Source organism: Pogoniulus pusillus, chromosome 10, assembly GCF_015220805.1.
Source record: "Pogoniulus pusillus isolate bPogPus1 chromosome 10, bPogPus1.pri, whole genome shotgun sequence".
NCBI lineage: Eukaryota > Metazoa > Chordata > Aves > Piciformes > Lybiidae > Pogoniulus > Pogoniulus pusillus.
Window position 1 is genome coordinate 7,509,546 of NC_087273.1, and position 24,625 is coordinate 7,534,170.

The window sequence follows — 24,625 nt, forward strand, 5'->3', positions numbered from 1 at the left end:
ATCAAAGAACTCTCAACCGCTGGCGCTTCTGCCAGGTCAGCACTGGGTTCCATTTCCTCCCCTCCCAGCCCCAAGAGCAGCCCCCCAGCAGGGCAACACGGCCAGACAGGACAGCACAGAGCAGCTTCCAGCAGAAGCACACTGAGGGCACTTTAAAGAAGGCTAAACAGAGCTGAAGCTCTGCTAGGAGCACCCCTCCAAATGAAGGTTGGACTTGGTGACCTTGGAGGTCTTTTCCACCTGAAACAATTCCAGCATCCTACAACAGATCTTGCAGAGGTGATGCAGCTAAGCCTGGGCTTCATGTCCTGGCCTTCATGTCCTGGCTCTGAGGAGGACTCAACTAAGGCCTCCATCAGCAACACACCTCTAGCTGCTTGGCAGGTGCCTGACAGGCATGGGGAGAGGAGCAGGCAGCAGAAGTACATTGAGGACACTTATAAATAAGGTTAAGCAGAGCTGAAACTCTGCTAGGAGCACCCCTCCAAATGAAGGTTGGACTCAGTGATCTTGGAGGTCTTTTCCACCTGAAACAATTCCAGCATCCTACAACAGATCTTGCAGAGGTGATGCAGCTGAGCCTGGGCTTTATGTCCTGGCTCTGAGGAGGACTCAACTAAGGCCTCCATCAGCAGCACACCTCTAGCTGCTTGGCAGGTGCCTGACAGGCATGGGGAGAGGAGCAGGCAGGACAAGGAGAACTTGTTTCAGCACACCCATTACCTCCATGGTTTCAAAACTGGAAAACAAAGCCAGCTCAGCCCCACAGTCTCAATCCTGTGGGATGTTTGGCTCCCTGCTTACAACCTGCTCTCAGGAGCACCCATCTGCAATCAGTTGAAGGTGTGAAGCACAAGGACTGCTCAGCAGCCCCCTTTGCAGGCCAACTGCACCCAAGTCCTGAGCAAAGCACAGGCACTCCTGGGACCTGCTCTCTCACAGGGCAAAGCACAGGTGGTCTCCTGCTCCAGGAGCCAACAGCATTGTCCCAGGCACACCACAAGCTCCCTCTTCTCCTGCAGCTGAGAATCACTGCAATGCTGAAAGCAGCCCCAAAACAGCACTCCTTGGGTCCTGCCCAAGGCTAAAGTGTTCACCAGGGCAAAGTGGTGAACTGCTTTGGATTCAGCAGGGGCTCCTTTCCTTAGCAGGGGTGCAGATGCTATGCTGAAAGCAGCCCCAAAACAGCACTCCTTGGGTCCTGCCCAAGGCTAAAGTGTTCACCAGGGCAAAGTGGTGAACTGCTTTGGATTCAGCAGGGGCTCCTTTCCTTAGCAGGGGTGAAGATGCTATGCTGAAAGCAGCCCCAAAACACCACTCCTTGGGTCCTGCCCAAGGCTGAAGTGTTCACCAGGGCAAAGTGGTGAACTGCTTTGGATTCAGCAGGGGCTCCTTTCCTTAGCAGGGGTGAAGATGCTATGCTGAAAGCAGCCCCAAAACACCACTCCTTGGGTCCTGCCCAAGGCTAAAGTGTTCACCAGGGCAAAGTGGTGAACTGCTTTGGATTCAGCAGGGGCTCCTTTCCTTAGCAGGGGTGAAGAGGGAGAGAGAGACTGAGTACAACCTACTACCTCTGCTTGCTTGGAGGAGCAGGGAGTTCTGCAGGAACTGCTGATGCTCTCCCTGCCACCTGCTTCTCCCACATGCTGCTCTCATGGGAAACTCTTAAGTGGGTTTGGCTTTTTTTTCCCCATCAGCATTTCCTGCACTGAGTGGTTACAAACCAGGATGACCAAAACTCTTAAGTCTTCAGTAAAAAGGATCACCTCATTCCAACCAGATTCCCAGGCAGATTAGCACTATGGAACTGAACATCCCCCTGGAATAAACACACAGTTCATGTCTGCACAAAGGAGCTACTTCTTATCACTAACATATCAATCAGGGAACTTATCACCAACATATCAATCAGGGAACTCCCTACTTTAACAATGGAGGGGTTTGGTGTTAGATTTGAGACAGCAGAGAGCTTCTCAGCTGGTCTGACCACAGGAGACAGTTCAGCACCAGTCTGGGCTGGTGTTTATCCAGTCCAGCACCAATAATAGCACTTAAAAGGAGGTGGTGGTGGTTCATGAAGGCTGAATGACTGTCTGGAGTTAGGAAAAATACCTCCCTTCCTATCTTTATCTCCCTGAATTTGCAGGGGTTGGACCAGATGGCCCTTGAGGTCCCTTGCACCCCAGAGTTCAACGATTCAATAACAACATATAACAAAGGTTGAACTTATGAGCCCCAAAATAGGGTTGGGAATAGAAACCTTTAGGAATATTCCGACCTCTCACCGTGTCCCTCTGCTTTCCACCCTGCTGTGCACTGAAATGGAACCTTCCAACACCTCCTGGCAGCCCCCAGCAGGGCTGTCAAGACGGTCAAGTGCAAAGGCAGCACTGCTAAGCTTTTGCAGCACTCCACTGAGAACGTGACACATGCCAAAGCTGAGGACATGGAGGGACAGTCAGGATTGTGACTTCTCACACTGGAGGCAGGACAGGTATAAATCCAGTATGTGATTCATGGCAGAGGGGTTGGGAATTGGTGCTTCACAGAATTGGTTTGGTTGGAAAAGACCTCCAAGATCACTGAGTGCAACCAGCAATCCACCGTGGCCATCAAATCAGGACACAGAGTGCCACCTGCACACCTTTCTTGAACACCTCCAGGGATGGGGACTCCACCACCTCCCTGGGCAGCCTGTTCCAATCCCTGACTACTCTTTCCTGAGCACAAACAGCAGAAGCATCCCTCCTGGTATTTGAAATCAGCCTAAATAAACACTGAACATGTATCCTTTAACAATGGCTGAGCCACTCCCATAGTCTGGAGCTGCACAAATCCTCCTGGATTCCCTTCCAACTGCTGACAGAATTCATTCATTAAGGAACAACTTGCCATGAACATCATCACCTCAAACAGAGCATCTCACTCTATCTTGGGATATCACCTACAGCAGACAGACTCCCAGGGTGTGCAGCAAGCTGAGCAGCACAACAGCAGTGCCCCAACAAACACAGCTTCCGAGGCCATCCAGTTTCTACCCACATCCTCTCCTGTTAGTAAACACCTTGTAAGTACAACCAGGAGGATGGACTGCTCCAAGGGCTTCTGCATCAAAAGCAGCACGGCCAGCAGGTGGAGAGAGGGGATTCTGCCACTGCACTCTGCTCTGGTGAGACCTCACCTGAAGCACTCTGTCCAGGTCTGGTACCCTCCGCATAAGAGGGACATGAGGCACTTGGTGCCATGGTCTAGTTGACTGGATAGGGCTGGGGGATAGGTTGGACTGGATGAGCTTGGAGATCTCTTCCAACCTAGCTGATTCTATGGAGCTGGTGGAGAAGGTCCAGAAGTGGCCACCAAGATGATCAGAGGGCTGTAGCACCTCTGCTGTGAGGACAGGCTGAGGGAGCTGGGGTTGTTCAGCCTGGAAAAGACTCCAGGGAGACCTCAGAGCAGCCTGCCAGTACCTGAAGAGGCTACAAGAAGGCTGCAGAGGGACTGTTTGCAGAGACAGGACAAGGGCAATGGTTTGAAATGAGAGCAGAGCAGATTGAGACTGGATGTGAGGAACAAGTTCTGCACCATAAGGGTGCTGGAATGCTGCAACAAGCTGCCCAGGGAGGTGGCTGAGGCCCCATCCCTGAAGAGGCTACAAGAAGGCTGCAGAGGGACTGCTTGCAGAGACAGGACAAGGGCAATGGTTTGAAATGAGAGCAGAGCAGATTGAGACTGGATGTGAGGAACAAGTTCTGCACCATAAGGGTGCTGGAATGCTGCAACAAGCTGCCCAGGGAGGTGGTTGAGGCCCCATCCCTGAAGAGGCTACAAGAAGGCTGCAGAGGGACTGTTTGCAGAGACAGGACAAGGGCAGTGGTTTGAAATGAGAGCAGAGCAGATTGAGACTGGATGTGAGGAACAAGTTCTGCACCATAAGGGCGCTGGAATGCTGCAACAAGCTGCCCAGGGAGGAGGTTGAGGCCCCATCCCTGGAGATACTTAAGGTGAGGCTGGAGAAGGCTGTGAGCAGCCTGCTCTAGTGGAGGCTGTCCCTGCTGAGTGCAGGGGGGTTGGGCTGGATGAGCTTTGGAAGTCCCCATTCTAAGAGTGCATGGAATTTCTTACATAGCTATGGCATTTTTTAATGGGTAAGGAAAGAAAGCCAAGGCTGCACATGGCCTCGTTAGAATTTCCAAGCACCATATGAGAATGGAGTTCCTCCAACAGACCAAATAGGTCAGGATTTTTTAAGCACAGAAGGTCTCAGTAAATGCATAAGGAGAAGCTGAGAAGTCAGTGAAACACACTAAAAAAAACAACCCCTCCAGTCAGCATCAATTTTGGGAAGTGAAAACTGAGCCTGGCACTGGAAGTCCTCAGCAAGAGAGAAATGTCAGTTCTGCTGCTGTGGCTCCATGAAAGGCTTGACCCAAATCTGCTAAGCTTCTGCACAGAGGCTTCCTGCAAACACTGACTCTGCTCTAGACTTACAAACAGCCAAAACCACACCAAGCTCAGGCTCTCCAGGTTCTGTTTCCAAGCTGGTTCTGAAGCTTTCCTACAACAGTAACTCGACACAGCAGCAGATGAACACCAGGAAAGATAAGAAGACTGCACCCAGTGCTTAGGCTCAACTCCCTTTGCTCCTGTGTGAGGATTTGCCATGAGGAAAGAGGTGGAATCATAGAATCAACCAGGTTGGAAGAGACCTCCAAGATCATCCAGGCCAACCTAGCACCCAGCCCTGGCCAGTCAACCAGACCATGGCACTAAGAGCCTCATCCAGTCTTTTCCTGAACACCTTCAGGGATGGTGACTCCACCACCTCCCTGAGCAGCCCAGTGTTTAAAACTAGAGCTGTAAATGTGCTGAGCACAGAATGGGGTTGGAAGGGACCTCCAGAGATCATCCAGTCCTCCCTGCGTGCCAGAACAAAGTCACCCAGGGCAGGTCACACAGGAACACACCCAGCTGGGTTTGGAATGTCTCCAGAGAAGGAGACCTCTCTGGGCAGCCTGCTCCAGGGCTCCAGCACCCTCACAGTGGCAAAGTTTTCCTTTCTGTTCCTGTGGCACCTCCTCTGCTCCAGCTGACACCCACTGCCCCTCGTCCTGTCACTGGGCATCCCTGAGCAGAGCCTGGCTCTGTCCTCCTGACACTGCCCTGCACATCTTTATCAGCATGAATGAGGTCACCCTCAGGCTCCTCTGCTCCAAGCCCCAGCTCCTTCAGCCTGTCCTCACAGGGAGATGTTCCACTGCCTGCAGCAGCTCTTCCAGGCAGTTCCCTTATATCCCTCTTGAACAAAGGGCCCCAGAACTGGTCACAATATTCCAGATGTAGCCTCACCCCGATAGGGTATAAGGGGAGGAGAACCTCTCTGGATCTACTCACCACAGCCCTTCTAATCCACCCCAGGATGCCCTGATGATTTAGTTGGGGCATGATGAACTGCACCCTTCCATTGCTACCATTCCCCTTCACTGCCTGACCAGATAATTGTTGTTGTTGTTATTGCTCCCATGAAATGGAACCCAGCAGTCACATTCTCACACTTATTTCAACTGCATCAGCTCAGCTTCTGCTGCCTGAGGAATGCTAAATGAGTTACTTGATAAGAAATAAAGTGGTCAAGAAAGAAAATTACTCAGGCTCTGTGAACATCACTGAGGCACTGAACAGTCTCTGATTAGATTTGCAGATCAGGAGGATGAGGAAGCACTGACAACAGGACCAGCAGGGAGAAAAATCACAGAGCTGTTTGGGTGGGAAAAGCTCTCTCAGATCACTGAGTCCAACCTTCAACCCAGCACCACCAGGGCCATCGAATCATGTCCCCAAGTGCTGTGGTCACACCTTTTTTGAACACCTCCAGGGATGGGGGCTCCACCACCTCCCTGGGCAGCCTCTTCCAATCCCTGACCACTTTCACAGCAAAGAAATTGTTCTTCATCTCCAACCTAAGCCTCCCCTGGCATAATTTCAGGCCATTGCCTCTCCTCCTGTCACCTGAGACTAGGCAGAAGAGCCCAGCCCCCACCTCACTGCAGCCTCCTTTCAGGGAGCTGTAGAGAGCAATGAGGGCTCCCCTCAAATTCTCCTTCTCCAGACTAAGCACTCCCAGTTCCCTCAGCTGCTCCTCCCCAGCCCTGTTCTCCAGACCCCTCCCCAGCCTGGCTGCCCTCCTCGGGGGAACACAAAGTGCTGTGGCACCACAGCTGCCTCCCTCGGGGGGAGCTCCCTTGCTGCTGCCTGCTGACCTTGCTGCTATCTGCTCTGTGTAAGGAGAGCTGAGTTTATCTGCATCCTCTAAGCACACCAGGCACAGCAGCTCAATCCCTGCACTGCTCCCTCTTTGTTCTCTGTTCCCCTTAGCATCCCACTGCCCAGAACATCACATCACAGCCCCACCAGCTGCTGCTGCTGCTGCTCTGAACTGTGACTGTAGTATTTCTAGGATAGAACTGTCAGATGATGTATTAAAAGCCACTGCCCTCACACACTGCTCTTCCTGTGGCACCAGCAAGGGCACACACAAGCAAGGCCATTTTTCCTGCAGACACTTTCAAGCTAAGGTTTGAACCAAAAGATACAGCTTTGGTGGATCTGCAACAAACCAGGAGGAGAGGAAAAGGAAGAAAAAGACAGATGCAGAATGCTGATTATGAAGAAATGCTTCACAGTGAGGGTGGGGAGACACTGGAACAGACTGCCCAGGGAAGCTGTGGATGTCCCCTCCCTGGAGGTGTTCAAGGCCAGCTTGGATGAGGCCTTGAGCAACCTGGGCTAGTGGGAGGTGTCCCTGCCCATGGCAGGGGGTTGGAACTGGACGACCCTGAAGGTCCCTTCCAACCTGTTCTAGGATTCCATGACTCTATGAGAAAAGCAGAGGGGACTTTGGACTTCCAGGCTTGCTCCACATCAGACAAGTGAGCCAAGGAAGCAGCAAACATACATCACACACATCAACTCTGCCAGCCCATCCTAAACTTTAATCCCATCTCCCCACGACCACCATCAGCTATTTCACAGCTTCACAGACTGCATCAGGTTGGAAGAGACCCTCAAAGCTCATCTTGTCCTACCCCCACCCCTACAGTTAGAAGGGACATCTCCAACTAGACCAGGCTGCCCAGGGTCACCTTCTATACACTGCAACCACCTGGAGTTCCATGGAATGTTTCTCCACAAGGTTCTTCTTTCCAGAGGGGGTAGGAGTCTACACCTGGGAGATTTCTGCTCTTACTCTGGCACTTGATAATGTGCACCAAAGAAAGGCAAAACCCCAACACCCACTTTTTTCTCCGCCCTATTTTTCACTTCCCCTCTCAGCAACACTTTTGACTCCTCTCTGAAGGATGATCCTGCACACTGTTGACTTCACACTTGTGTTCTCTTCAACCTGGTTTTCAGTTCCTGCAAGCTTTTGACCTTCTGCAGTAAGGTGAGGCTTGGTCTCTTCTCCAGGTGATAGAAGGAGAGGCAATGGCCTGAAATTGTGTCAGGGGAGGGTTAGGTTGGAGAGAAGGAACAATTTCTTTGCTGCCAGAGTGGTCAGGGATTGGAAGAGGCTGCCCAGGGAGGTGGTGGAGTCCCCATCCTTGGAGGTGTTCAAGAAACCTATGGCCATGGCACTTGGGGACATGGATTGATGGCCATGGTGGTGTTGGGTTAATGACTGGACTTGATCTTGGGGTCTTTTCCAACCTAAGCAATTCTATGATTCTATGAAATCCAACAGCTTGTTGCTGTGCCTCAGCTCTTGCTGCTTCCCGAGTTTCCTGCCTCTGGCCTCTACACTCTGCCATCTGCTCTGTTCCCAGCTCACAAGTAACCACCCTGCCTTCCTCCTCACCAACTGCTCCTAACCTTGCATGCTGAGTGTCTGCATCATCCTTAAAGCCCGGAGCTGCCAGCCAGGCAGTGGGGTCATGGTGAGCAGAGGAAGAATCAGTCAGGGTTGGAAGGGACCACAAGGATCAGCCAGTTCCAACCCCCCTGCTATGGGCAAGGATACCCTACCCTACAGCAGGCTGCCCACAGCCTCAGCCAGCCTGGCCTTAAACACCTCCAGGGATGGGGCCTCAACCACATTCCTGGGCAACCCATTCCAGGCTCTCACCACTCTCATGGTGAACAAGTTCCTCCTCATGTGCAGCCTGAACCTACCCATCTCCAGCTTTGCTCCATTCCCCCTAGTCCTGGCACTCCCTGATACCCTGAAAAGTCCTTCCCCAGCTTTTTTGCAGGCCCCCTTCAGATCCTGGAAGGCCACAAGAAGGTCACCTGGGAGCCTCCTCTTCTCCAGGCTGAACAGCTCTGTACAGTGAGCAAGTAAATGAGAGCAATGGTCAAATGAGAACAGCAGGCAGGGGGAAGGGAGGTTTAAAATCAGGAAAAGCAGATTTTAGCCTTGAGAGTTCTGTCTTAAAGGTCTTTCACTTCACATTTTTCTTGGCTACAAGATGAGGGCTTTGCTTTGCTGGTTTTAAAGGTGTTTGGTTGTTTTTCTCTGTAGTGATACCAAAGGAAGTGAAATATCTGAGAAAATGAGAGATACTGAAGGAAATATTTCAAACTCACTGTCTTGATTTGTAAGGCAAAAAAACCCACCCATGCAGCCCTCTGCCTTTGGCAGAAGTCCAAAGCCTTTTATTTCCTTGCTGTTCATAACTCTACCTTCCAGCATCACTCCTATGCAGGCATTCCATGCCACACCAGTCTCAGGTCTCCTGCTTCTCCTCTCAGACCAGCCCTTAGTGCCTTGCAGGCCCTGTGCCCAGGTCCCCTCACCCCTGGGGCTGATGCAGTAGCTCCAGGTCAAGCACAGGATAAAGCTGTGTCAGCTCTTCTATTCTCAACACTTTTTCCTGACCTCATCTCCACTACAAACAGGACTTGAATCCAAAAAAACAAACCAGATCAACACAACCTTCTTCCTGCCTCCCAACAATCAACCTTAATTGATGGATGGAGGCATAATTCTTGGCAGTGAAGGTGGGGAGACACTGGAACAGGTTGCCCAGGATTGCCCCCACCCTGGAGGTGCTCAAAGCCAGGTTGAGCAACCTGAGCTAGTGGGAGGTGTCCCTGCCCGAGGTGGAGAGGTTGCAATGAGATGATCTTTGGGGTCCCTTCCAACCCATTCTATGGTTCTGTGAACCTTTTATGTCATAATTTATGTGTAGACAGTGAAGTTCAGACTTGATGACCTCAAAAGGTTTTCCCAACCATCTCTCTCCAACCCATTCTATGGTTCTGTGAACCTTTTATGTCATAATTTATGTGTAGACAGTGAAGTTCAGACTTGATGACCTCAAAAAGGTTTTCCCAACCATCTCTCTCCATACTGGTGGTTTTGACACAGCTCTCTCTTTTCATTCCTTTTTGATAGATGAATTAAACTAAATGGCAACACAATGAGTAAGTAATATGGAAATAAAAGGAGTAAAATGCTGGTTTCTAACCTTTTCTGGTCCTTGCAAGTGAGTAGGTCTGATTAGAGCTTTGAAAGCAATGATTCTTTTAAGTTTGGGGAAGGGTTAGTCCAGGATTCACGTTTTAATGCAGCAAGAAGGTCACCTGCACACTGCAAGGGCAAACAGCCTGCTTCAGAAAGGCCACCTAGAGAAGCTCTCTGACAGGCAACCAAGCCTACCTCCTCCATGAGCTTCAGAAGAGCAAGAGAGGAAAGAAGCACCTTGAACATAAGGATGTAACAAACTGGCTTGCAGTGTGACTGAAAGGTTTTCCAGGCTATCCTATGGAAAAAAAGCCTGGATTGCTTGGAAGGTCATTTACTAACTACACACCAGGCAAAGGAGTAGTTACCATTGATGGGACAGAGCACAGCAAAAAAAAAATCAATCCACCTCCACTGCTCAAAATACACACTGGGAAAACCCCCAAACCCTGAAATCCACCAAAGTTACACCAAAAAATACAGCAGGCAAGACCAAGCAAGGCCTGAATGAGCCTGGGCCACCTACGAGAACATGGGGATGGGAAGACAGCTGAACTGCTGCACTCTTCATAGATTCATGGAATGGGTTTGAGTTGGAAGGGACCTTCGAGATCATCCAGTTCCGAACTCCTGCCATGGGCAGGGACACCTCCCACCAGCCCAGGTTCTCCAAGGCCTCATCCAACCTGGCCTTGAACACCTCCAGGGAGGGAGCATCCAGGACCGCCCTGGGTAACCTTGGCTCACCCTGGACCTGCCACTCTGGTTCTGCTATCCTGAGCTTACAGCACCTTTCTGAAACCCTGGACCAAGCTTCAAAAGGAGCTTTTGAAAGCCCTGCCTGGTACCTCACTGTGGGACTATTTGCCAAGCAAATCCAAACCCAGGAGGTGCTACCACTGAAAGCAGCTGTGAAATGGAAATTAGATTATCACCTGGGATGTTATTTTAGAGCTCAAACCCTCACCACAGCTGAAGCTGCCTCATCCAGCAAGACACCACCAGTCAGGCATTACTGACTTGACAAGCAAGCACCAAACGGGTCAAGCAGGATTGCTTGGTGGAGCTGTATTGCAGCAGCCACTGGATGAGGGACAGGGGTAAAAAGATGGAGCCTTCTTGCTGTAGGACATCAGCAAGCAGCACTCCGAGCCTGACAGTGCTGGTGACCTCCCAGCACTGCCTAGTGTGCAAAATTCCTGCAGAACTTCATCAGATCTCCTGTTCCACACTTTCTCATTAGTAGAGAGCAAGACATGGATGTCCTCTTCGAGCTTCAGTACTCAAAGTGTTCACTCCTCCTTTTATTTGACATGCTGTTAAGTTTTCATCATCAATCCAGATCAGGTCTGGATGTCCCCTCCCTGGAGGTGTTCAAGGCCAGGCTGGATGAGACCTTGAGCAACTTGGGCTAGTGGGAGGCATCCCTGCCCATGGCAGGTGGGGGTTGAAACTGGGTGACCTTTAAGGTTCTTTCCAAGCCAAACCATTCTATGAATCTGTGAATCATAAATTCTCTGCAGCAACACATCTTCCTTCCCCACCTTTTTGTTAGAGCCACACATGGATGTCCTCTTGAGCCCTCTCAAAGTGTTCAGCCCCCATTTTACCTCGCCTGCTGTTAAACTGTGGTCACCATCAACCCAAATAAAGATAATCATAGAATCATACAATCAACCAGGTTGGAAGAGACCTCCAAGCTCATCCAGTCCAACCTAGCACCCAGCCCTATCCAGTCAACCAGACCATGGCACTAAGTGCCTTATCCAGGCTTTGCTTCATCACCTCCAGGGACGGTGCCTCCACCACCTCCCTGGGCAGCCCATTCCAATGGGAAATTCCTTTACAAGCAGCAGACAAGATGGGTTCCACTCCCACTTTCCAGGTTTCCAAGGGCACTCTGAACAGCAGCACGCTCCCCAGCAGCCAGCTGGAGGGCTTGTGATGGCATGAAGCACCTGATAGAGGCAGAACTGCATCATCACTTGGGGCTTTTCAACCCCTACCTGCCCACTGACCCTCGGCAGGCACACGGCTGTGCGAGCCAGGGCGCTCCAGCTGCGCCAGCTGGCAGCTAACTGAGCTACAACTCCTCTTTGAGGAGCAAAATCAGGAGTAAACGGAGCAGACCTGCCGGTTACCTCCCCTCCTGAGACGCAGCTCACAAAAGACCAGCGACGAAGCACAAAGCTCCCTCTTCCCAAGGGCCGCGTCGCTAAAGGACGCAACGCGCTCGGCGGAGGGCAACCTGCAGCATCTCCTCGGCTTGCCGGCAGGGCAGAAGGAGCGCAGGCTCGGCAGGCAGGGCCCCGGCGACACCCCCTCCCCAGCGGTGCGGCAGGGATGCGGGGGGCAGGGAAGGGACCGTACCTTCGTGGGTAGGCTCGGGGTCGGGTGTCAGGGAGATGTCGTCCAGCTCGCGGAGGCAGAGCCATTCTCCATCCATGGACACTCGGAATTTGCAAAGATAGATGGTCTCCATGGCAGCCTGAGTGATCTTGTCTGTGGTGGGGGTTGGCATGTCGCTTTGAGGCGTCAGAGCAGACATGATGACTCAGCTGGTACAACAACAGCGAGGATGAGGTGGGGGGTGGAGGGGGGGGGGGTGGGCAAAAATAACAACTAAAAAGCCAAGCTTTCCCCAAAAAAAAAAAGGGGGGGTAAAAAAAAAATAAACCAACACCGAAATACCTTGCTGCTAAAGGGTAGAGAAGCTCAGGATGGCACAGGCTGCTCTGGCCTTTCCAGCGATAAAGCAAGGTTAGAAAAACGCTGCTCCTCCAGGCTTGTCTCCTCCTTCCACCAACTCCCGTCGTCTTCAGCTGTGCTAGCGGCTATGGATCCTGAGCCAGCAGGCAGCGCCCGGCTGCCGCAGCAGCGACGGGAGGGCAAACGCGCAGGCAAAAAAAAATAAAGGATACAAAATCAGGAGTAAAAAAACATTAAAAAGGAGGGGGGCAGGCGGGGAAAAAAAAAATAAATAAAAAAAAAGGTAGAAGAAGGCCTTGCCGCGACGGTTCCCCGAGCCAAAACAAAGGCGGGCGGCGCAGGCAGGGAGGCAGAGGCGCAGCCGGCAGGGCTGGCGGCGCCGGAGCCTGTGCGCCCAGCCGCGGACGGAGCGGCGCTGCCATTGGCTGCGCCCAGCCCACAGGGCGGGGACCGAGATGGCGCAGCCTCGCCGCGGCGCTGCCCGGGCTGCCGCCTGCGCAGGCAGGGATGGTAGGCAGGGATGGCAGGCGGGCACGGCAGGCAGGGATGGCAGGCGGGCACGGCAGGCAGGGATGGCAGGCGGGGATGGCAGGCGGGCTCCGGGCTCTGCGCTGTGCTCGGGCCGGCAGCCACCGCAAGGCACCGCGCGCCTTTGCTCCGCGTCCCTCCGCTCTGGGCTGGCAGCAGCAGGGTGTGAGAGTCTGATCCTCTCTCTCGTTAATCAACGAAGATAAAGATTGCATCGTCCCTCCTTAATCAACAAAGGTAAAGAAGAGTGCATCGCCTCGCCTTAATCGTGTGACTTCTGGGACTCGGACTAGGTGCTTGGCCCAAAAGCTCAGAGATGCAAATCAATAGACACCACCTTTGAAACCTCACCCTGGCTGGACTGCCCAGGAAGCCTACATCTTAGCTATCCCCAAGGGATGGGCATTCAGGGCGTGGACAGGTGCAGCCAGGGAGGGGGCGGAGGCCCTCTCCCCGGTGGCACCAGACCCCTGCGAATGCAGGAGAATGCCCTGGGGAAGCTGCAGCTGGACACTGAGCAGAAAACTGTATTAAAAGGCAGAAGAAATGCCTGCTAAAGTGTGGCATTCCCACCAGACCAAGAGTGGCACCTCCATCGGACCACCAGTGACATCTCCACCGGACCACCGAGGGCAGACCATCACCAGACCACCAGAGCTGCACACCACCTGAAGAACCTCTGACAAACTCCACAGAAGATCATCTCTGGGCCACGCACCCCATCTCTCTCTCTCCCCTCCATCTGCGACTGAGGGTAATATGACCACAGCCTTTTTTCCTTCCCTGCTCCCTCTTCTCTTCTCCATCGTTCTTTATCTTTTTCTCTCCCTCTTCTCCCCCCTCTCCCTCTGTTTTGATCTTTCTCTCTCCCCCTTCTCCCCTCTCTCCCTCTGTTTTGATCTTTCTCTCTCCCCCTTCTCCTCTCTCTCCCTCTGTTTTGATCTTTTTCTCTCCCCCTTCTCCCCTCTCTCACTCTGTTCTGATCTTTCTCTCTCCCCCTTCTCCCCTCTCTCCCTCTGTTCTGATCTTTCTCTCTCCCCCTTCTCCCCTCTCTCCCTCTGTTCTGATCTTGCTCTCTCCCCCTTCTCCCCTCTCTCCCTCTGTTCTGATCTTGCTCTCTCCCCCTTCTCCCCTCTCTCACTCTGTTCTGTTCTCTCTCCCCCTTCTTCCCTCTCTCACTCTGTTCTGTTCTCTCTCCCCCTTCTCCCCTCTCTCCCTCTGTTTTGATCTTTCTCTCTCCCCCTTCTCCCCTCTCTCCCTCTGTTCTGATCTTTCTCTCTCCCCCTTCTCCCCTCTCTCCCTCTGTTCTGTTCTCTCTCCCCCTTCTCCCCTCTCTCCCTCGGTTTTGCCCAACCTCATCCTTTAATAAACAGTTCCACGGTGATATCTGGTCTCGTTTGCACCTCAATTTCACAACACGGAATCCATAAGAACTGGTCTCGCTCCTCTGGACAGAGATGCTGTTAATCTCTGCTCCTCCGGACCTTGACAGAGGGGCACAAGGGCGCGTTTGTGCTCCTCTCACACGCCCCGGTGCCGCGGCGTGGATTGAAACAAGCACCGCTGTGTCCCCAGGAGGTGTGCGAGCTGCGCTTCATCCCCTCTGCGACCTTTTCCAGCTCTCTCTCTCACGTCTCAGAATAAACCACGGAAACGCTGCTGTTGGAAAAGCCCCTCGGGATCAGCGAGTCCAACCGGTAACAACCTCACTCGACAAGGTCTGCCCTAAACCGTGTCCCCAAGCACCACATCCAAACGAGTATTGGGATGGCTTTGTCCTTTCAGGGAAACAGTGAGGAAAAGAGGATCTTTCTGGAGGCACTCGGGCGCCCAAGGGTCCAGGACGGGGAGGCAAAAGAGGGAGGAGAACACCACCGACACCTGCAGCTGGGGTGAATCTCCACCTGAGCGCCGCGGGGGCGCAGGGCAGGCGGAGGAGGAGGAGGTGCTCCTCTCGGCAGCCTTCCAGGCTCTGAGGGATGAGGGACGACAGCCACAGTATCACAGTATCATCAGGGATGGAAGAGACCTCACAGATCATCAAGTCCAACCCTTTACCACAGAGCTCAAGGCCAGACCATGGCACCAAGTGCCACGTCCAATCCTGCCTTGAACAGCCCCAGGGACGGCGACTCCACCACCTCCCCGGGCAGCCCATTCCAGTGTCCAATGACTCTCTCAGGGAAGAACTTTCTCCTCACCTCAAGCCTAAATCTCCCCTGGTGCAGCCTGAGGCTGTGTCCTCTCGTTCTGGTGCTGGCCACCTGAGAGAAGAGAGCAACCTCCTCCTGGCCACAACCACCCCTCAGGTAGTTGTAGACAGCAATAAGGTCTCCCCTGAGCCTCCTCTTCTCCAGGCTAACCAATCCCAGCTCCCTCAGCCTCTCCTCGTAGGGCTGTGCTCAAGGCCTCTCCCCAGCCTCGTTGCCCTTCTCTGGACACGCTCAAGCATCTCAGTGTCCCTTTTAAACTGGGGGGCCCAGAACTGAACACAGTACTCAAGGTGTGGTCTAACCAGTGCAGAGTACAGGGGCAGAATGACCTCCCTGCTCCTGCTGACCACACCATTCCTGATGCAGGCCAGGATGCCACTGGCTCTCTTGGCCACCTGGGCACACCTTGAGTATTGTGTTCAGTTCTGGGCCCCCCCAGAATGGCCTTGCCCCTGCATGGCCCTGCCCCTGCCAGGTTGGCTCAATCTCCTCAGGGTCCCCAGCCTGCCTCGAAGGGACAAGAAGCCCCAGGTCTACAGATGATCCTCCTCAAGAGGTCACTGCTTAACCCGAGGGCAAAACACCCACTCCGACTGCCGCTAGCAGGCGACAAGAAAGGAGCTTATCCTGCTTTATTCCTGCCTGGCTCCAGGGTATTTGCGGAGAGCAGAGGATGCATCAGAAGTGGACGTCTAATCCCTCCCCCTGTACATTCCAAGAGGGCTGACCCCCCTACAACACACAAACGATCCATGCCTGGAGCCTTCATGATCCTCCCTGCTTTTTCTTCACTAAAGAATGGTTTTGAGGGTGCTGGGGCCCTGGGGCAGGCTGCCTAGAGAAGCGGTGGAGTCTCCTTCGCTGTGGAGACTTCTAAACCCCAACTGGATGTGTTCCTGTGCAGCCTTCTCTAGGTGACCCTGCTCTGGCAGGGGGGTTGGACTCAATGATCTGCAGAGGCCCCCTCCAACCCCTACCATGCTGTGGTTCTGGGTGATGTGTGGCTCTTTCTAGCAGATGTGAAAGAGAGGATTCATAGAATGGTTTGAGCTGGAAGGTACCCTAAAGATCAGAGATTGGTTTAGGTTGGAAGGGACCTCAAAGCTCATCCAGATCCAACCCCCCTGCCATAGGCAGGGACACCTCCCACTACAACAGGTCGCTCAAGACCTAATCCAACATGGATGACTCAATTCAGGATCCAGCATGCCAATACACACAGCTCTGGGGTTAGACAACACCCAAAATTATCTAACTGCCTCATAAAACTGGGGAGAGGAGTAGAGAGTCCTAAGAGGCAAGAGGAAGCTGTGCAAGCTTCCTGCTTGTGCATCACATTTTGACTCAGCATCTCTGTCTCCCCCCCCACTGCTCCCCAACAGCCTGAAGCAAACAAAGAGCCACGCAGCAGATGACTACAGTGATGCAAAGCAGAATTATTCCACTCAGGACAACACTTCCTATTGTTCCTTCTCCCTGAGGGAGCGTGAGGCTTATAAAGCCTGCTGACACCATTTCAGCCTTCGGGATATTCGTATGTCCTCCCATCCCTGCCCACCCTGGAGCTTCAGCACTCGCACAGCACCACTCTTCAAGCCGGTGACAGTCACCGTACCCCAAAGTGCCCCAGGAGAGCAGCGGTCCCCTCTTGCTAACCTTCTGAAAAGGTCTAAACAAACAGCAAAGAAGCACAACAAACCCTTGAGAAGCAACAAAGTACCACGGGCTATTGTGCCAGCTCTCAGCCAGCCTACCTAATTAGCAGCCAGCTGAATTTCTTTGTTTGGAAGCAATTAGAAAGCCCAATCAGTGTGAGGTGTCCCTCTGCAGCTCCCATTTCGCACTGTGGGGCTTCAGCTGAAGTCAGCCCCAGCCAGTGACCCACATAGCAGGACCCCAGGGGAGGGCAGTTAAAGATTAACTAACTGTTCAGCTTCACCTGGCAGGTGGCTTGTGCCCTTTTGCTGCTTCTTCACGGGAAGAGATCCAAGAAGCCAGTCCACTCCTTCCAGCTCTCTTCTAGTTGCAGGCTCCTTTACGCAGTATCCCTGCTGCAGAAAAGCCTGGATGAGGCACTTAGTGCCATGGGCTGGTTGACTGGATAGGGCTGGGTGCTAGGTTGGACTGGATGATCTTGGAGGTCTCTTCCAACCTGGTTAATTCTATGATTCTCAAGGATATTTAAAGCAGATGGTGGGGGGGAAAGTGTTTTCTTTCAGACTTAATTCGATTTTATTACCATGATTAATTGCATTTCATTAGCATGATTCTTGACAGTGAGGGTGGGGAGGCACTGGCACAGGTTGCCCAGGGAGGTTGTGGATGTCCCCTCCCTGAAGGTGTTCAAGGCCAGGCTGGATGAGGCTTTGTGCAACCTGGGCTGGTGGGAGGTGTCCCTGCCCATGGCAGGGGGTTGGAAGTGGATGAGCTTTAAAATCCCTTCCAATTCAAACCATTCTATGAATCCATGATTGATTTCATTTTATTGGAAGCATCATAGCATGAATAATTCCAATGTATTAATAGAATTCATTTGATTAGCATGTCCTGCCCCCCCCCCCCAAAAAAAAAACCACCACCACAATCTGCCACCTAACAGAGGTTGACCAAGTGCCCCCTTACAAGGAACTGAGCTACTTCACCTCTGTAAAACTGCACCTTTTGTTCCTCTAAGAAACAAAAATGCTCTAACTATGCTTTAGTAAGTCTGAGGAGCTGCCTTGGATTTCTTTTAAAGAAGACTGACAGGTTCTGAATTGGTTGATCTCTTTTTTCTTGCAGAGTTTTGAGATGGATAGCTGAGGGCCTAAGAGCTCTTCAGCTGTCTAGAGGAGATGGTCACCTCCAGGTTCCAGCACATGGCTGAATTTACACCTACACTGAATAGATAAAAGAATTGGCCTCCTCAAAGCAGTTTTCAGGTAAGCTTTCAGCTAAGCAGGTAGCAAAACTGCAACAAGTGGTCAATGTCCATAGATCAGCTACAGTGCCATGGGAAAGTAAAAGCTCTGCTCAAGGTAACAAAAACTCCAAACAAGCCACGAAACTCCAAAACAGAGCTATCCCATGACTTACTGGGAGCTTCAATTCAGCTATCAGAAAGAATTCTCTTCATTGGCAGAGTGGAAGAGGCTGCCCAGGGAGGTGGTGGAGTCCCTATCATCCCCATCCACTTCAAGAAAAGCGTGGCCATGGCACTTGAGGACGTGGTTTAATAGCCACGGTGGTGTTGGGTTAATGGTTGGACTCAGTGACCTTGGAGGTCTTTTCCAAGCTTAATGAGCCTTTTAGCACCACCTGGAAAACACAAGACAAAGCCCTCCCTCTACTTCAAAACTGTAAAGCCACAAAGCATCTCCTAAGGAAACAAAAAATGAGGATCTCAAATATTGGTGCTTTCATAAGGCTTTTGATAGAGCTGCTCAAGCTGTAAAGCTCCATCAGGGTTCAGCCAGGGAGTGGACAAAGGAGAGCCAAGGGTAGGTGTCAGTGGAGAGGAGGCAGCTCATCAAGAAGCACTTTTTCAGTCACAAACAAGTCAGACAGCTTCGACTGGTCTTACATAACCCTCCTATTAACCATGCTTTGGCAGAGGTGAAGAGAGGCTTTGGCAAGGTTACAAAACTAGGCAGGTTTGGACAAAAGTGTTTTCAAGATCAAAGAATCAGGAATTGGCTGTGCTGGAATGTTCAGACCAGCCACCTGAGAGCAAAGCTCATCTCAAGTTGTGCCAGGGGAGGTCTAGGCTGGATGTTAGGAGGAAGTTGTTGTCAGAGAGAGTGACTGGCATTGGAATGGGCTGCCCAGGGAGGTGGTGGAGTCACTGTCCCTGGAGGTGTTGAAGCCAAGCCTGGCTGAGGCACTTAGTGCCATGGTCTGGTTGATTGGACAGGGCTGGGTGCTAGGTTGGCCTGGATGAGCTTGGAGGTCTCTTCCAACCTGCTTGATTCTACAATCAGCCACTGCTACTTGAAGGCTCAGCTGTACTCAAAAAGTATACTCTAATCTCTTTAACTTTGGAAATGAAACAAAAATCTAAGCAATAAACTCCAAACAAATTCCCAAGCAACCTTTGGACTCCAGGGGAACCTCTGGTGTACTTTTCCTGCTGGTGTCAGCAAGCCCAGCCTGTGAGCAAGCTTGCTTTCAATAACTAGGGGAGAACTTTCCCCCATCATTGGGCAGAGACTGAAGAGCACAAGGGCAAAGCTGGCAGATGAGATTAATGTCCCAGACCACAGAATCACAGAAGGGGTTAAAGGGACCTCTGGAGATCATCCAGTCCAACTCCCTTGCCAAGGCAGGGTCACCCAGGAACACGGCCAGGCAGGTTTTGAATGTCTCCAGGGATGGAGACTGCACCACCTCTCAGATGATTGTGATGCTTCTGGGTGTTGAAAAACTACACACCACAGAAGGATTAAAAGAGCCACCAGTGCTGAAGGAACTGGCTGAAGGTAACAACTCACTGCTGAGCTCTAAACCAGCTGCTCAGAGCGGCCAAGGTGATGGTGCCAGAGGTTAACTCCAAGCAAACAGGATAAAAATGATGAAGACAGAAAGGTTTTGTATCTCAGTTTCAGCCATGCAGGAAGCATGAGCAGGTTCTCCTGAGTTTCACTAGGAGTTGTAACCTGTTTGTGGCTGCTGTACCTGAGCAGGCAGCCTGCCAGTCTGCTCCAGCAAGGCAGCTCCCACCTTTCTAAGTGATACAATTCTCACCTTTCCATTTTCTACCCATGCTCTTGCCCAACACCCTTACCAGCAAACCTCTGAACATGGCTTTTGCTCTCATGCTTTCCTTCTTTCACTTCAGCTTCAACTCACAGAATCAGAGAACCACAGAATGGTTTGGGTTGGAGGGGACCCCCAAAGGTCATCCAGCCCAACCCCCTCAGCAGTCAGCAGGAACATCCTCAACTAGATCAGGTTGCCCAGAGCCCTGTCAAGCCTCACCTTGAATATCTCCAGGGATGGGGCCTCAACCACTTCCATGCCATGCCATGCTATCCAACTGCCAGCTGGTCCCCTCAATAACTGTGCTGGTTGTAACAACAGTGGTCAAGAGCCAACAAAGCTGCTCCACATGCTCAGGCTCTCCCAGTAGCCTCTCTCCAGGTGGAGCAGGATCTAAAAAGCTAAGATTCATAACAAAGCATCTGCTTTGCAGAGGCTGCTGCTGACTCTTCTGCCAGCACAGATTTGATCATTACCTCAGTCAGTGGTGGCACTTTGAACCCTGCACACTGCAAGCACCAGGGAGCAAAACAAAGTTTAACTCAGGAAACAGAGAGACCATTTCTTCATTCCCGGAATGCAGAGTCAGAGATTCATTTGGCTTGGAAGGGACCTTCAAAATCATCCAGTTCCAACCCCCTGCCATAGGCAGGGACACCTCCCACTAACCCAGGTTGCCTCATCCAACCTAGCCTTAAACACCTCCAGGCAGGGGGCATACACAGCCTCTCTGGGTAACCTATGCCAGTGTCTCCCTACCCTCACTGGAAAGAATTTCTTCCTCATCCCCAGTCTGAATCTGCCCTCTTCAGGCTTCAGTCCATTCCCTCCCATCCTATGACCCCATGCCCTTGTAAAAAGTCCTTTCCCAGCTTTCCTGTAGGTCCCCTTCAGGTACTGGAAGGCCTGAGAATTGAGAATCTGCTTTTTGTCTACCTACTGTGAGATGCAAAGATGTCATCTAAGGACTCAACTCTCACAATTGAGGGTACAGTTAAAAAGGGGCAGAAAAGGTCTGCTGGAAGTATCATATCTTGTCTTGCTTTTGGTGGGAGCAAGAAATGGTTTGGGATTTTCTGGGAGGGGCTTTTCTGTGTTTCTTTAAGGACAAAGCATTTGCCTTTTTTTAAAGCATAATCAAGTTGCTTTTACTGCACTTCAAAAGCATTCTGAGGTTTTACTGCAGCTCAGCATGTTTAAGTGAATCTTCTTGTTCCTTCTATCTGGAACCACCTGTATCATAAAAGCAGGTGCTGCTGGCATGAAAAGCTTTTGTAGTCTCCTCCTTCCCTCAGCAGCTCACAAACAGCAAACACACTTCTCCAGATTTTTAACTTCTGAAACACAGAATGATTGAGGCTGGAAAAGCCCTCCAAGAGTCCAACCATCAACACAACATTGCCATGGCCTCTAAACCGTGTCCCTAAGTGCCACGGCCACACCTTTCTTGAATGCTTCTCTGGACACCTTCCAGCACCTCAACATCTCTCTTGAACTGAAGAGCCCAGAACTGGACACAGCACTGAAGGTGTGGCCTGAGCAGTGCTGAGCACAAAGGCAGAATAACCTCCCTTGTCCTGCTGGCCACACTGCTCCTGAGCCAGGCCAGGATGCCATTGGCTCCCCTGCCCACCTGGGCACACTGCTGCCTCATCTTCAGCTACTCTCTACCAGCACCCCCAGGTCCCTTTCTTCCTGGCTGCTCTCAGCCACTCTGTCCCCAGCCTGCAGTGCTGCTTGGGGTTGTTGTGGCCAAAGTGCAGAACCCTGCACTTGGCCTTGTTATCCATAGGAGATGCAGGAAATGATGACACCTGCAAGGCCACACACTTTCCAAGTAGTCAGGACTAAGTTCACCACTTAAGCACACAACATCCTTCCTGCTCCAGAGTGAAATTCTACCACTGCTTTAGTGACAGCCCCAAAGGAAGGAGTGAACTCCTCTGGGAGTTGTTCAGCAGTGCCCAGTGACAGGACAAGGGGTAACAGGCACAAACTTACACATCAGAAATTCCATCTAAGCATGAGGAGCAACTTTTTTAAGGGTGACAGAGCACTGGAGGAGGCTGCCCAGAGAGGTAGAGGAGTCTCCATCTCTGCAGACATTCCAGACCCACATGGATGTGTTACTGTGTGACCTTCTCTAGGTGATCTTGTTCTAGCAAGGGGGTTGGACTGGATGATCTCCAGGGCTCCCTTCCAGCCCCTATCATTCTGTGCTTCTGTGAACAAGACTTTTGCAGCAGAATCCACTGCTCCTGCTGCCCAGCAGTGAGCAAATGAAAATGGCTTTTACAGGCAGAAGAAATGGAAAACAACCACAACAGGAAAGGGGGAAAAAAAAAAGAAAGGATGACGAAAGAAATTGGTTTACAGGCAGAGCTTGCCCCAGGAGAAAGAGTCCAAAACACCACAGTAATAGATGATGATTCCTGTTCCCTTCAGACACTGCTCTGAGTACATCACTCAGTTACTCAGAGATGAGAGTGCACAGGCAGCTGTAGCCCTGAGAGTGGAGAAGGACACCTCCGAGGGCACCTGGGATGGGGGAGGACACACACCTCCGAGGGCACCTGGGATGGGGGAGGACACACACCTCCGAGGGCACCTGGGATGGGGGAGGACACACACCTTCGAGGGCACCTGGGAAGGGTTTTTCCCCACAGCTCATACACACAGCCACTGCAGAGCCAGGCTAACTGCAGGGATAAAGCACTGCTGAGGCAGTGAGCTTTGACACCAACTCCTTCTGAGCAAACATCCATCCTCCTACAAGGAAGTTGTAAGAGCAGGATGGCCACGATTAAGTATTTGTCTTTGAGGCTTCTTTTCCATCAGCAAACTCAGCCCCTTGCATGCCATGGGATTACAGTGGGTCAAGATTTCCCAATCAAGGCAAAAAATGAAGGTTGTGACAGGAAGGTATCAGTTGAAGTGACAAGTCACCAGGGAAGGAGGTTTGGGCTGTGGGCAAAAGTTTGCAGCCATGGAACAACCCTTCACAGAGCTCAAAACAAAGTTAGGTCGTTTTGCCTGCTCTTGGCACTACAGAAGCTGACTCCTTACCTCATGGGTTGCAGCTCTGCTGAGTAATGGCCTAAATAAAGTACATGAGCTTCAAAAGGAGAAGGGGGGAGGAAAGGGAAAGGATGCCCACGCAGCTGATGTGCGAGTGGAGGCTCACCTGGGATGTCGGCAGAAGACAAAGCAAAGGCAAAAAGCTTGGTCACCCACACCCTGGCCCAAGCCCAGAAAATGAAGCTCTTTGCAAGATGGATGGGTGGAGAAGGGAAGATCTCTTCTGCGTACAGCCACGCACAGGGCTGCTCTTTGTTTTAAAGCGCAGAGCACCCCGGCTCAGCGAACCGCCGCCACGGCAGCACAAAGAGCCTGAGCAAGCACAAACCCTCTGCCGCCCAAGGCGCCCCACACCAGCACAGGTAGGGACGCACTTCAACCTCGTCGGCGCGCTGTGCCCTCACCTTCCACGTCGCCGCCACCGGGAAGCCCGAGTGGGTGCTCCCCATCCCTAACGACATCCCGAGGCAGACAGTTTGTCAGGTTTCAAGCGGGGGCACAAATTCCTGCCAGAGGAGCGGGTCCGGGGCTCTCCGTGGTGCCAGCGCTGCTGAGCCGATGGTTCGGCACCGCTGGCAGGCAGACACGCACAAACCACCTCTGCCCACAGCTCTCTCCTCGGCCCTTGCCTGGCCACTTCGCCGCTCTCAGGGCAGCAGCCAGGCCACCGGACACCCCCCAGCTCCCTCCAGTGCAGCCCCGCGGGGTCAGGGCGAGCTCCGGGGAGGGCTGCGCGACCCCAGGAGCCCAGGGCATAGGGCGGCTGCTCGCTCGTCCCTACCCACAGCCGCTCGCCCGCAGCCTGCCCTGGCAGCCCTGGAGGCACCGCCACACGCAGCCCCGCGGCGCTGCCGCCCCCGGAGCCCGCACAGCCCGGGCAGCGCAGGGAGGCCCCGAGCCGCCGCCACCGCCCCCCGCCCGGAGGGAGGCTCCCGGCCGCCCGGGGAGGAGCCCCGCACCGCTACTCACGGCTGCCGGTGGCTCCGTCCGGCTCCGGGTAGCTCAGCACCAGCACGGGCAAGCCGGCCGCGCCGCGGGACGCCGGGGGTCTCCACACGCCGGGCGGAGCGGCGGCGGCGGCGGCCGCGCCTCCTCCATGGCCGGGGTAGAGGAGGAAGAAAGGCGGCGAGGAAGGGCGCGCCTCCTCCTCCTCCTCTGCCGCTGCCTCTTCCCCGGGCTCGGCTCGTCGCTCCATGGCGGGAGGCACCTCCGCGCCGGCCCCGTCCCGGGAACTTTCCGCCAGCGGCGGCACAAGCGCTGCCCGCTCCGCCTCCGCCATCGCCGCCCCGGGCCGCCGCGCCCCGCCCCGGCCGGGAAGCAGGGCCTCGGCCGGCCCCCGCCCCCGCGGCGGGGGGTGCGCGGGCGGCTCGGTTCGCTTCTCCGCTCGGCATCCCCCGCTGCAGCTCCCTCCCTACCTGCAGCCGCCGCTCCCGCCCTCCGCTCCGGGGCGCAGCGCTCTCCCCTCGGCCGGGCGAGGCTCCCCCGGGCCGGCGCGGGGCAGCAAGGCCGCCGCTGCCTGCCCGAAGGGGCGATCGCGGAAAGCGGACAGAACACGGACAGCCAAATTCCGCTGGGGTAGGGGCACCGGGCGGCGCGGAGGGGACCTTCTTCCCACCTCTCCTCTGAGAGGGTTCGTTGGGGTTTTTTTTTTTTTGGTCTTTATCACACTTGGGGAGGTTCTTTTCTTAAAGACAAAGCCTGATCTTCCTGCAGCATCTGCCCAGCCCTGCTGCGACCCCGACTGCTGCCTCTGGCCGTGGAATCAAGATGAAACCAAAGGTTTTCTACGCTAAAGGGAAGAGTTTGAACTCTGGGAACATTTGGAAACGCTTGCTAAAAAGCCATCTCTCTGCCTTTAGAGTGCAACATCTCCGCCTGACAAGTTCAGGTAGCTGAAAGT

The 24,625-nt window shown here is 53.1% G+C and overlaps 1 protein-coding gene across 13 annotated transcripts in view; it reads right to left on the bottom strand.

The window, feature by feature from the left end:
- Positions 1 to 24,337, bottom strand: part of RUFY3 (RUN and FYVE domain containing 3) — a 51,676-nt gene extending 27,339 nt beyond the window's left edge. For 8 of the 13 annotated variants that reach the window (XR_010303667.1, XR_010303666.1, XR_010303670.1 and 5 more), the window contains exon 1: positions 23,695 to 24,021. Coding sequence is in view for 7 of the 13 variants with exons in the window: in XM_064149701.1 (XP_064005771.1) it covers positions 23,695 to 24,004 (310 nt within the window). In the remaining 6 variants the exon portion in view is untranslated. Of the gene's footprint in view, positions 1 to 11,830; positions 12,575 to 23,694; positions 24,022 to 24,140 lie in introns of those variants that run through there. The other 5 variants (XM_064149702.1, XM_064149709.1, XM_064149705.1 and 2 more) reach the window with 5 other exon arrangements.
- Positions 24,338 to 24,625: the final 288 nt, after the last annotated feature.